Source organism: Lissotriton vulgaris, unplaced genomic scaffold (genome assembly GCF_964263255.1).
Source record: "Lissotriton vulgaris unplaced genomic scaffold, aLisVul1.2 SCAFFOLD_1950, whole genome shotgun sequence".
Lineage (NCBI taxonomy): Eukaryota > Metazoa > Chordata > Amphibia > Caudata > Salamandridae > Lissotriton > Lissotriton vulgaris.
In genome coordinates this window covers 235,717-249,813 of record NW_028246568.1, presented here as the reverse complement: position 1 = coordinate 249,813, position 14,097 = coordinate 235,717, and the positions used below count along the sequence as shown (strand labels likewise).

General features: G+C 43.5%; 1 protein-coding gene across 1 annotated transcript in view; it reads right to left on the bottom strand.

Annotated features, from left to right (window-relative positions):
* Window positions 1–14,097, bottom strand: part of LTO1 (LTO1 maturation factor of ABCE1) — a 99,579-nt gene that overhangs the window by 23,978 nt on the left and 61,504 nt on the right. Inside the window, exon 4 of the mRNA XM_086949458.1 lies at window positions 8,780–8,897. Within this exon, the coding sequence (XP_086805584.1) occupies window positions 8,780–8,897 (118 nt within the window). The remainder of the gene's footprint in view (window positions 1–8,779; window positions 8,898–14,097) is intronic.

Genomic DNA, 14,097 nt, shown 5'->3' with positions numbered 1-14,097 from the left:
CCAGTTGACTTTTAATGGGACGAGGATGACTTCAGGCTCCGCAAATTACCCTGGCACCTACCCCTGGACTGGGATCTTGACTAAAGCGAAATTGCTTGCCGGGCCAATTGCAGCTTCAGGCACCGCTCCTTCATAGCCTTCAGAGCCACGGCCTGACAATCGGAGCATGACTTGGTGTCTTGGTTGCACTTCAGAAACCAAAGACAAACGAGGTGGGGGTCTGTCACACCTATTGGTCCGAGACAGGCGCCGCAGGGTTTAAAACCAGGGTTTAAAACCACAGGAAGACATCCTCAACACATCAGGAGGAAAATCTCAAAAACATTGATAAAGCCTGTCAAAAAAAAACCAGACACGTCATCAACTGCTCCCTCAACTCCGCTACCTTCCCGGAAAGCTGGAAACATGCCAAACTCAGCGCCCTCTTGAAGAAACCCACAGCAGACCCCACAGAACTCAAGAACTACCGCCCCATTTCGCTCCTCCCATTCCCTGCCAAAGTCATTGAGAAAGCCGTCAACAGTCAACTCGCCTTCCTCGACTAACAAATCCCTCGACCCTTCACAGTCCGGCTTCCGAGCCAAACACAGCACCGAGACCGCCCTCATCGCAGCAACAGACGACATTCGAACTCTACTGGACAACGGAGAAACAGCTGCCCTCATCCTACTTGACCTCTCCGCAGCCTTCGACACAGTCTGTCATAGCACCCTTATAAAACGCCTCAGCAACGTCGGAATACAAGGAAAAGCATTGGACTGGATCATCTCGTTCCTCGCCGGAAGAACCCAGAGAGTCTGCCTCCCCCCTTTTAGATCATAGGTCACCGAAGTCATCCGCGGCGTACCACAAGGATCTTCACTCAGTCCCACCCTCTTCAACGTATACATGAGTCCCCTCGCATCCATCGCGCGCCAACACAACCTCAACATTATCTCCTACGCAGAGGACACCCAGCTGATCCTCTCCCTCACCAAAGACCCAAACACAGCCAAAACCAACCTACACGAAGGGATGAAAGAAGTAGCCGAGTGGATGAAGAACAGCCGTTTAAAACTAAACTCGGACAAAACGGAAGTCCTTATCTTAGGATCATCCCCCTCCGCCTGGGACGATTCATGGTGGCCACCGGCCCTGGGAACCGCACCCATACCAACGGACCACGCACGTAACCTGGGCTTCATCCTGGACTCCTCCCTCTCGATGACCAGACAAGTCAACGCCGTCTCATCATCATGCTTCAACATCCTACGTATGCTCAAAAAATCTTCCGTTGGTTCCCCACCGAAACAAGAAAGACGGTCACCCATGCACTGGTCACAAGCCGACTGGTCTACGGAAACACCCTTTACGCCGGAACCACAGCCAAACTACAGAAAAAACTCCAACGCATCCAAAACGCCTCAGCCAGACTAATTCTAGACATCCCCCGCCAAGCTCACATTTCCGGTCACCTGAAAGACCTCCACTGGCTCCCCGTCAACAAGAGAATAACGTTCCGTCTCCTCACCCACGCACACAAAGCCCTCTATGACCTAGGACCCGAATACCTCAACACGCGCCTGTCCTTTTACACCCCCACCCGCCAACTACGATCGTACAATCAAGCCCTCGCCGCAATTCCACACATCCAAAGATCCACCATGGGGGGAAGATCCTTCTCCTACTTAGCGGCCAAGACCTGGAATTCTCTCCCCACCCACCTCCGCCTTACACAGAACCACCTCTCCTTCAGAAAACAACTAAAAACTTGGATATTTGATAAGTAAAGTTCCCCTCTCCCTCAAGCGCCGAGACCCTCTGGGTGAGTAGTGCGCTATACAAATTTAAACTTGACTTGACTGGACTATACAGGTACCACGTAGTCACTTCCCGAGTGGACGATGACGGATGCGGAGCCCCTCAGTGTCACCTACTGGCGCGAAAAGGTACAGCTGAAGGAAAATCTTCCGGATCCATTCTGACACCTGGGAAAATTCAAAAGGTTAGAAATCTGCAGCTAAAAGTCTTTATCAGATTTTGCATTTACTGAATGCTAACATTTGTTTAAAACAGCCCCTGTCCCTTAAAAGAACAGGGGCTGATTTAAAAAATAAAAGTTACAAATCAATAAATTACATTGGGGTGAGCATGTGGTGGGCTCCCAGACCACCGTCTGCTTCCCGTGTGCCAAATGCATGTCATAAGATGGAGGTAGCTTGCCCTTTGTGAACAGGAGACATCCATATTACGTAGTCAGTCCAAGATAAATGGTTTGAGACTGAAAATGCAGTAGCAACGTATTGCTAAATTCCATTGTAATTTGGCAGGAGTGGCGGATGGCCCTTTCATGCCCCCATCTCTTAGTGGATTGAAATCAGTTGCAAAAAGCATTTGGTTAATCAGAAAGTGATATTAAACTCGCAATGCGCCTTTTGTACATTGCGACTTCCCTGTTTTATAATTATAAAGCCTTTGATTATGTGAATTGAAAGCTATGTGACTGCAACAAAGGCTTACTACGCAGAGCCCTAGGTCATGACATTTTCAAAAACAGGATTTTACGATGCAGTTACATCGTAGACACAAAATGCAGTGGAATCCATGAGTAACACACTTGCACTGATAAACTGTAGTATAAATCAAGAAGAGTGACCAATGTGAAAAATAATGAATAGATTTACAATTAAATATATAGTAATAGTATTTGTTTGTATATGGATGTGCTGAGAGGGCATGCTGAACAATTTTGGGTGTGGCTGCTTTGAGACTGTGATATTGCATGGATGTGGCCTAACGGCTAGAGTGGTCGACCCCAAAGCTTGGGAACCAGGTTCGAGTTTTAGCAGGGACGCTCAACATCCTGTGATTCTGGGAAAATCATGTAATCTTCCTGTGCCTAACAGAACTAATGTGTCCGTCTGTAACGCAACAGGTGCTCACGTAAAGCGCTCTGATACCTTTGGGTCGAGTTCACTTTATATATAACTAAAAGAAAAAGTAGGTGTGTGTATGTTGGGTGCAGCCTGGGAGATGATTACAGCTACAGATAAAAGGGATACCTAGTAGACCATAGCTGCTGTTATTGCAATCAAGGAGCTTAACGTGGATTAGAGAACCTACTTGGAGCTGCAGTAGTACCATGGCACTAGTTGGGTGCTGGTTCTCGAGATGGAGATAGGCCCTATCTCCATAGAAGAATAGTCGGGGCACCCAACCCTTAAATGCTTTAACATGTGGGATCAGCGCTAGCTCCTGGCCAGGAGAAGCGGAGGGAGGATGAAAAAAAAAGGACAAGATGTTAGTGGAACACAAGTCAATAATGAGCTGCAGTGCCCTGTGGGCAGGGGCATGTGCTAGGGGCATCTGTCTTCACCATGAAGCCGCCTCCTTAGAGGCAATAACAGCGAAAATAGAAACTGTGAACCACCTGTTTTCACAAGCAGCACTGAAGCAGCAGGAGGGTGCTGTTGGTTGGTATTTCAGGGACTTAGCACGTACAGTCGGGTGATGAGGCGGTGAAATAACTATCCGTGTTTAGATAGCTCGGCTGTGATGGACCAGCATTTGATACAGCATACTCGAGAGTTTGGATAGCTCGACTGTGATGGACCGGCATTTGATTCAGCATACTCGAGAGTTTGGATAGATCGGCTGTGATGGACCAGCATTTGATACAGCAAACTTGAGAGTTTGTATAGTCCGGCTGTGATGGACCGGCAGTTGATACAGCATACTTGAGAGTTTGGATAGCTCGGCTGTAATGGACGGGCATTTGATGCAGCATACTTGAGTGTTTGGATAGCTCGGCTGTGATGGACCGGCATTTCATTCAGCATACTTGATAGTTTGGATAGCTCGGCTGTCATGTAAACCGGCATTTGATTCAGCATACTTGAGAGTTTGGATAGCTCGGCTGTAATGGACGGACATTTGATTCAGCATACTTGAGGGTTTGGATAGCTCAGCTGTGATGGAACGGCATTTGATTCAGCATACTCAAGAGTTTGGATAGCTCAGCTGTGATGGACCGGCATTTGATAGAGCATACTTGAGAGTTTGAATAGCTCGGCTGTGATGGACCGGCATTTGATTCAGCATACTTGAGAGTTTGGATAGTTCGGCTGTGATGGACTGGCATTTGATGCAGCATACTAGAGAGTATGGATAGCACGGCTGTGATGGACCGGCATTTGATTCAGCATAGAGTTTGGATAGCTCGGCTTTGATGGACCGGCATTTGATTCAGCATACTCGAGAGTTTGGATAGATCGGCTGTGATGGACCGGCATTTGATTCAGCATACTCGATAGTTTGGATAGATTGACTGTGATGGACCGGCATTTGATACAGCATACTTGAGAGTTTGGATAACTCGTCTGTGATGAACTGGCATTTGATTCAGCATACTCGAGAGTTTGGATAGATCGGCTGTGTTGGACCGGCATTTGATAGAGCATACTTGAGAGTTTGAATAGCTCGGCTGTGATGGACCGGTATTTGATACAGCATACTTGAGAGTTTGGATAGCTCGGCTGTCATGTAAACCGGCATTTGATTCAGCATACTTGAGATTTTGGATAGCTCGGCTGTGATGGACCGGCATTTGATGCAGCATACTCGAGAGTTTGGATAGATAGGCTGTGATGGACCGGCATTTGATATGTGATGGGCAGCATATGATTCAGCATACTTGTGAGTCAAACACTACGCTTTGGGAAGACACCGCTTTTAGATTAAATGGCTGCACTCACATGCATGGCACATTGCAGGTGCGGGAGGTCTCAAGATTGTTGTTGTCAACAGTGCGACCGTATGCAAGTAGTTGCTTCCAGGTAATGCATCCATGGCAGTGCAAGTAGATTTACCAATGGATGTTACCTTTGGCAGTGTCGCACTGCAGCACATGCTGAAGCTACAGCAGTGAGTGCTCAGCACAAATATGTGGTGTGTTACGTCATTTTCTTAGAGCAAGGGCTCATGTGGAACTCCTAGGCAAGCTTCCTATAGCAGGTCTTGGAATCGTAGTGAGATAAGGAGCAAAGCCCGAGTACTATACTGCCAACATCAATGTTCCAATGCCTGTATTATTAATAGAAAGACAAAAGGGACTCTAGTAGGCAAGGGATTGTTCAGCAAGAAAGGCAAAAGAGAAGACAGGCTAGTCCTTGCTTCACAAGCCTGGTTCAGGATAATAACAGTTTTGGAACAACATTTTACTTAGTAAGTGATTAGGGGGTGTGCATCTGTCCACAACGATAATTTAAGTGGATACTGTATTGAAAGTACGCAATTTGAGCCAGTGGTTTCCGGTGCTCGGTACCGGCACTTTATCGTCAGCACCGGAGCATGCCAAACAGGCTACCACAAGGGGGCACTGTCTGGCTAATTTGGAGAAGACCACAACAACAGTTAATTATTAATTGAATATCCTCAAGAAATTACTACTACCTGCCGTCCAGGCCATTCTTATAGCTATGGTGGCCTGGAATAGTCCGTATTGTCACACTGAAAGGAACGTGGTGGTTAGTAGTTGCATTGGTACCATCATTGGTAGCATGGCAGGGGCATTTCTTTTTTTTTTTTCAAATCAAGTACTGGCTAAGTGGAACTAAGGGTTATTCTGGGGCTCTGAGATCAGGTTTTAGAACCTGAATACTTTATTTGAGCTAATTACGTCATTCCAGATTAGCACAATATCGTATGCTGATGACACGCAGCTCATTCTGGTGTTGGATAAGGAACTGTCTGGTGCAGAGGAAAACTTGAAAAAATGCTTAACAGCTATGTTTGAGTGGATGACTAACAATCACATCAAATGTAATTCCGGTAAGACGGAAATCTTGCCGTTTGGAAATCAAAATCTGTTTTCCCCGAAACACTGGTGGCCTGATGATGCTGAAGCCCCCCACAGTACCATCTCGTCTGCTCGAAATTTGGGCATTAAATTAGACGACCAATTGTCCTTTAAACAGCAAGCAGTGGCAGTAGCTGGCATGTGTTTTCACATAATTAAATCTTTGAGGAAATTTTTTGATCTTCCTCTGCCAGCCAGGAAAACGGTGGCAGTTGCGCTAATAACTTTGAGGCTGGACTACTGTAACAGCCTATAAGCTAGAGTTATTAAGTCCATACTCCATCGGCTACAGATGGTCCAGCACGCAACTGCCCAGTTGGTACTACGGTGGCCGCGTAAGTCATCTGCTTCGGCCGCACTTAGTGCGCTCCACTGGCTATCAATTGGCAAAAGGATCTTATTTAAGATCCTTCCGATCACATTTAGAGCCTTTCAACAGCAAGGACCCAAATACCTGTCCAGTGGCTTTAAACGGTATCACCCTACCCTCTGTTTGAGGTCTGCTGGCCAGAAACTGCTAATAGTCCCCAGATTTAGGTTGTCAACTAAAGGAGGGAAATCCCTGTTTGTCCTGGGAGCTAAGGCCTGGAACAAGCTTCCGTTGCACCTTCGATCATTGTCCCATGAAAGTCACTTTAGGAAATCTCTGAAAACTTGGGTGTTTTCCCTCACAGACGCTGCGTGCAGGGCACTAGTGTAAGGTATGTGTTCACCGAATGGCTTCTTTCCCTCCAACCTATTTTCATCTGGGTTGGCGGAGCGCCAAGATACTCCCTGGAGTGGTAGGAGCGCTATATAAGTGTCCATTACATTACATTTTGATTGCGGTTTAGAGACACTGCCTGGAGAAGTGGTGATATAGTGCTTATGATTTTATTTCGAAAATTGTAAAATTACGTTGCTGCAAGTGGTATGGTTAGGAGCCGGATTTATTTTCTTGGGTTGCACCTGAGCTGGAAGGCAAGGTGGGCAGATATATAAATGCTGTAATACTATGGGGTGTGAGTATTTTGTAAACGAATGGACTTGCACGGGTTTACGAGAGGCCCTGTTATGGGATGAGTGAGGGGTACCCTTTCACAAAAAGTGGAAGAGGAGTATTCCAGTTTTGATGTTTGGAAGGTGGAAAAGAGGAATATCCACTCTGCTGCACGAGCTGAAATTGCAGTAGACTGGTGTGGGGTGATGTGGAAGTTTGGGAAGAGCAGTATCCTACAGCATGAGGTTGTGTGGGGGAGTGTCCTGTTGTGAGCAAAAGTGAGGAAGCATAGTACTATCTCAAGAGGAAACATGGGAGGTGTAGCAGCCAATGTTTTGTGACCTGAAGCCACAAGTGCCGCTTGAGTGTGCTCTGGGACCAGTAGTGACATTTCAACAGATGCTTGGTGCTGGTGGCTGAATCCATCAGTGTGAGGGATTGTTTTACCTATATCTGCTGTGGGGCAGGTCTTATGGTACAGGAGGCAGGGTACACCGAGGGTTGTCTTTTTGTGCTTGTGACTGCACATACTGGAGTCAGTCGTCGTAGCGTATGGACGGGCGGATGTGATGTCAGTATGAATGGAAGTGTAGAATGTGGTATGTGGGCGCTAGCTAATCCCAACTTCTTTTTGCTTTGCCCTGGTGCACGGACGTGTACTTGTATTGGGGCTGTAGTACTGGACTCTACTGGCTTCTGAATGTAGCGTTTTCAAATGTTTCAGTCTGCAAGGACTACAGGATGTCATCCTTGTGTGCAGGGGGTGTCTGTCTGATGTGTGTGCAGCTTCCAGAGGTCTGGCGACGGGAGCAGGTGTAGTTGCTTCCTTCTGTCTGACAATTGCTCATGTTAGCTTAGCTAGCTCATGTGACGCTGCTAGGCCTCGTGAAGTGCTGGGCACTCCACTTTTGTGTAAGTGTGTTTTTGCGAGAGTGAGTGATTGAGTGTATTGTCCTTGTGGGCTTGTATGTGTGGATTGTGGAAGAATGGAGAAGGTGTTGAGAGTTTATCCTCTTATTTATTTTTGCATTAGTTTTAGGATTTTCTTGTGCTTAAGCAAACAGGATGTTGCAGTAACGTGGCCTGCCTGGTTTGCCCCGTGTGTTAGGAATGGGATGTCATGGTAACGCGATCTGTCTGCATGCATGGGCTGAGTGGGCATGCTGCAAAATGTGGAGTGTGGATGCTGTGAGAAAGAGCGGAGGCATGGAATGTTGCCATGTGTCTTTTTTGTGACGGCTGGGGGGGCGGGGGAACTAATTTCAGGAATAAACATACATTGATAGCTGTGGAAGGGTATACTTGAGTTGTGCTGAAGGGTTATGGCCTATGGCAGGGGTCTCCAAACCGGTCCTGGAGGGCCGGATCCATGCCAGATTTTTTGGATATCCCCATTGAGATACATGTAGTAATTTTAAAAATCTGGGATGGATCCGGCCCTCCAGGACCGGTTTGGAGACCCCTGGCCTATGGGATTCTCTTCAGGAAGTGGGTACTGCAGATACAAAGCAGGTCACATTCAAAGCACCATTGAATAGTGCACATACTTACCTGAAAAACTGAACAGTCCCAGAGGTCACCACAACACATGGGGAGCCATGAAATCAGACTAAAGCGGATCAGGTGCAAAAAATGAAGAAAAAAACATGGAGGCAAGACTTCTACAGCTACGTGCCTACAGTAGGCAGTTCTTAGTGTGTAAAATCAAGGTGACAAGGCAAGTTATTGCCCAGAGGTCCTTCTAATACAGCCATTAGTAAAGAGGCTCACACCTCTCTAGAGTGCTATTTACTTAGATTAACTAGTTCGACACCGAATAATACCCCAGAATTATCAATACAAGTATCCATGACTGTGCAATAAAAATTACAAAGAGACATAAATGTGTCAAGTAAAGACAATTCAAATAACTTGCGGGAGACATTGTGGGTCCAGAAACAGAGTTTGAAATGTACAATACATACCTGCTTAAATTTTCCTCTAACCTTCTCCAGGTTCTCTTGGAGTTTATCATTGGTGGGATCCTCCCAAGGGCATGCTTTAATTATTCCTTCCAATGAATCTAGAACCTTCAACTTTTTGCTATAGGGAGGCACAAAAAGTAAAAAGAAATATCAATTTCATGAAACAGTAAAGCAGTAAAAATAAAAACCAATAATATCATGAGAAATAAAACAGTATTTGTAAAATAGAGAGATATTAATAAATGAACCTATAAATTATGAAATTGATACCTAGTAGTAGTAATACGGACAAAAGATAATGCATATTCTATAAACTGTTATAAGAATTACTAATACAAAAAATATAAATATATCTCATATACAAGTAATAGAATAACAAACTAAATATATCAAACTTAAAAGAAAGAAGAGAAAAATTGAAAATATAACAGAAAAGCACCAGAGTAACAGGGGTAGGGTGGGAAGAGAGGAAAGAAAGGGTAGAAAAAGTGAAGTAGAATAGAAAAGGATAGAAGAAAATAGAGTTAAGTAGGTAAAGTATGTACAGAAGAAGAAAGAGTTGAGTCAAGGTTGTTATCCAATGTGGTTTCCAGAATGAGGGACCATGTCTGTAGGAAGATGTCAGCTTGGTCCTGAAGGTAGTAAATTGTGTGTTCATGTAAGGCAATCTGCATCATTGCCACCAACCATTCATCCTGAGAAGGAGCAGATGAAGACTTCCAATGGATTAAAATGCAAATTTTGGCCGTAGCCAAAGCAGTATGAAGAAGACGAGTCTGTGGCTTAGAAAGTTTTGAAAAAATCACGGAAGTCATGTAAAATAATGATGGCAGACGTAAGTGGCAAAATTAGTGCCATTGTAGAATTTAAAGTTTTGCCAAAAAAGATCCAGAAGGGTTTAGTGAATGGGCATTCACAAATGATAAGTGTTATGTCACAATCAGGACTGGAACATCTCCAGCAAGAAGTATGCGGTAATAACCCGGCTCGATGTAATTTGACCGGCGACCAGTGCCAATCATGGAGAATTTTAAAGACACAGATTTTGAGGCGCACTTCTCGAACACCTTTATGCAATCCTACCAGGATCTGATCCCATTGAGCATCCGAGTACAAACTAGATAAGCGGGATTGCCATTTACTAGAAAATTATACAGGGGTTTTGCCCAAATCACCCTCCCATACCTGAGCAAGGGACATCAAGAGATGTAAAAGAAAGGAAAATGGTACTGAGGGATCAATCCAATATTTCATTGCAAACAAGATATAATTAATTCTCCTGTTACTTACAAATATTTGAAATCATTAATGTTCACAAATTTATAATGGCATATATAAGTGTCAAAAGACAAGGTGGCATACATTATATATACATATCACATTATACAGTATATACACTACATCTACAATATATATATATATACAAACTTCTCACGGTATCCACTCCTAACTTAAAGTGATACACATCAAAATGAAGTCCTAGCAGCGCCAGAGAATAACTTCTCTAAAACAATATATATTTATCAGGGCGCATGAAATCAAGCATAAATTAAACTGATAATTTATGGGGACTCCTTATCAAAATGGTGTCAACGCAGTCGCGGTCGCGTTTCAGCCAGTAGTCTCTTATGGCTTCATCAGGACAAGGGTACTTCAAACTCAGTTCTTGGGGGACAATCCAATCCCAGGGAGAGGGACGGACGCCCCGTTCCGTACACACTTCACGTGCCCCTAAAACGACTTAAAGCGCCCACTATAACCATTTTCTTCTTCCTCAAGCGTCAGTCAAGGAAAATCTATCTCCGTCTCTAGACACTCGCCGCAGTAAACATCCGTGTTGTCCATTTACTCCGAAGAGAATGAGAGGGAGGTTGTGAAAAAAAGAGGGAGTAAAAAGGTTTCATAAAGACCAGAAGTCACTCCCTTAAACTTCCGGCATATTTGCAGATAAGATAAAATTGGAGAAACCTGGAGCAACCAAGGTGGAGAACCCAATTGTTTAGGACATTTTTGAAGTTGAACATATTTAGAGGAATGTTGGAGTGGAAGATTAAATTCCTCACAGAGTTGGGGAAAAGTGATAAAGTCTCCATTAAGCAGAAGTTAATCTAGAGAATAAATGCCAGCTTCTTTCCATTAAGGCCAGGATAAGGTAAGACCATTAATACGAATAGCTATATTATTCCATAAGGGCGCTCTAAGGTGAAGTCGCGGATTTGAACTTAATATGCGATGACCCCTTTGCCAAGATTTCTGCATGACTGATAAGATTGGATTATTAGAATCAGAAGAACTAGTACCACTACTGTATAAAAGAGATAGTCCTGAATCCTGAGAGAGAAGATGACATTCAACTGATACCCACTGTGGGATGTCTTAGTTTTGGGTAAAAAATATGAGAGTTGAGAAAGATGTAAGGCAAGTGAATAATGTTCAATGGATGGAAGACCCATATCTCCATATGATGGGCCTTTAATTTAGCAGCCGCAAGACGCGGTTTAATAGTGCCCCAAATTAAGAATTTTATCTTGGAATCAATTGATCTAGCTTAAGGAATTTCGAGGGGACGCATTCCAAAAACATAAATTAATCTTGGTAGGGTAACCAACTTCCCTGTTTGAACTCTGCCCCATAAAGATAATCCTAAAGCTTTCTACTTGTCAAAATGCCTCTGCATTTCAGAAAATAAAGGAGCTAAATTTTCCGTAATCATATTTTCCATACCTTTTTTAATCAGAATTCCTAGATACTTAAGGTGAGAAGGTTGCCAATAAAAAGGGATCCATAAATTGCTGATTTCGTAGTGCCAACTGAAATAGGTAGCGCTTCGCTTGTGTCCCAATTTTTTTTATAACCGGAAAAGGAGGAAAAACCATTAATAATTTGAAGGAGGGCTGGAGATGATGGAGGGAGATTAGTAAGAGTAAGAAGAATGTCATCTGCGTTTAAGTAAATTTTGGAATGACCAATTGGAAGGGGGACACCTGTAACATTAGCAGATTGTCGGATTGCAGCAGCGAGAGGTTCCATTGCTAAAAGAAAAAGAAGAGGAGACAGTGGGCAACACTGGCGTGTACTTCTACGAATTGGAAATGGGATAAATAGAAAACCCCCACAATTGACTTGAGCTAATGGGCTATCATACAAAAAACGTACTATATTAATAAACTGGTCACCCAATCCAAATCTGTGCATTATTGTAAAGAGATATTCCCATTCAATGCGATCAAATGCTTTCTCAGCATCAAGCTAAAGGGCCAGGGTAACTTTCGGGAGATGTTTAGCAGACCATAGCGTGTGAGCTAATGTACGAAGATGATTGCGGGAGGAACGGACCGGGACTAAACCTACTTGGGAATTATGTATTAAGGAGGGTAATACTTTGCGAAGACGGGACGCAAGGATACTAGCTAAGACTTTGATATCAGAATTTAATAAAGAGAAAGGACGGTAGCTTCCACACAGAAGAGGATCTTTGCCTGGCTTGGGTAAAACAACTATGATTGCTTTATTAGAAAGGGGACCCAATGAGGATTCTTTGTCAGCCTCTAGGAACGCTACATGTAAAGTATCAGTCATATTCTAGCCAGTCCATCTATAAAATTCAGCAGGGAAACTGTCCTCACCAGGAGCCTTATGATGAGGCAGAGCAGTAATAGCCAAAGAGGTCTCTTCTCTTGTGATATTACCTTCCAGTAAAGCTCTGCCATCGTCTGAGAGCCGTGAAAATTCACCTACTGTAGAAAGGATGACATCTTATCCAAATCAAGTTGATTACTTGGTGTATATAGAGACTGATAAAAGGAGGCAAATTTGTTAACTATTTCCTGAGGTCTGGTGAGTACTTCACCTTGAATCGACTTAATAGCTGGAATAGCCATAGCAGCTTCTCTTTGACGTAATTGTGCAGCCAATAGTCGGCCAGCTTTTTCTCCTTGTTCATAATGTCTCCCTATCATCCTCTGTAACGCATATTCAGCTTTAGATGTGAAGAGACCATTAAGAGACATGCATGCTTGCTCCAATGATTTCTGTCTTTGTAAAGTAGGATATGATAAATATAATTGAGAGTAATGTTGAATATTTCGTTCTCATTCTTTTTGTTGTGCAATATTGTTCTTATTAATGAGAGCAGCATCCCACATTAACTGCCCTCTAATGGTGGCTTTTGCTGCTGCCCAAACTGTTCTCTTAGAAGAGACAGAATCCTTATTGACAGTGAGATAATCTTGAAGATGAGATTGCAAAAGAAGTTTGCCCCCAGGCGTCCTATACTTCTGTAAACTTATTCGCCATGGTTTGCGTCCTGGTTTAGATAGTCCTAAATCTAGAGACAGAAGAACAGGAGAGTGATCAGATAAGGCAGCTTCCAGAATTTTAGATTCTGTGACAATTGAACCACTTTGTGCGATAGAAGAAAATTATCTAGGCAGGAGAATGTGCCATGCAAGGAAGAAAATAATGTATATTCCTTATCATGCGGATGACTAAGACGCCAATGATCAACCAAACCATTATTAGAAAGGATATCTTGTAAAATGGCCCTATCTGCTGCATTAACCTTGTCAAATGGACCCGTTTTATCAAGGATAGGATCTTGTACCAGATTCCCGTCTCCGCCAATAAGGTATTGGGAAGCATTAATTTCTGTAAGAAGATGGTTCATTTGAAGAAAAAATAGTTTTTTAGTACCAATCGGAGCATAGATCGAACCAAGACAGATTGAAGAGTTAAAAATGCGTAATTTAGGAAGACATAGCAGCCATCAGGATCTGACCAAGTCTTAGAAATCGTAATGAGAAGCGATCTCCGGATGAGATTAGCCACTCCATATTTACGGACAGGATTGGGATTGGTGTAATCATCTTTATGAATGCTGCTCTGAATGACCTTACCAACCCAGTCTCTACTGAGTTTGTATGATTCAATTTCATCAAGGTGCGTTTCCTGTAATAAAGCTATGTCCACATGTTTGGACTGAAAAAAGGAAAGTACCTTTTTCCTTTTAATGTAATGGGTGAGGCCGTGCACATTCCATGTAATAACAGATAAAGGATGATTACGAGTCATAATGGAAAGAAAGAAAAATATATAAAAAAGTATAGTAAACACACAATGATCAAGAAGAAGAATAGAAGAGGGGGAGGAATAGGGCTGAATTGGAGGAGTAGTTACTCTGGCTATTAAGTGAGATAGTATAAGAGAAAAGGAAAGTAGGAGAAAGAAAAAGGAATAAGGGAGTTAAAAGAAGTGGATGGGAGAAGTAGATATGAAGAATGTTAGAAAACCTAGACTGTGAACCGCGGGTCCGGGCGTAC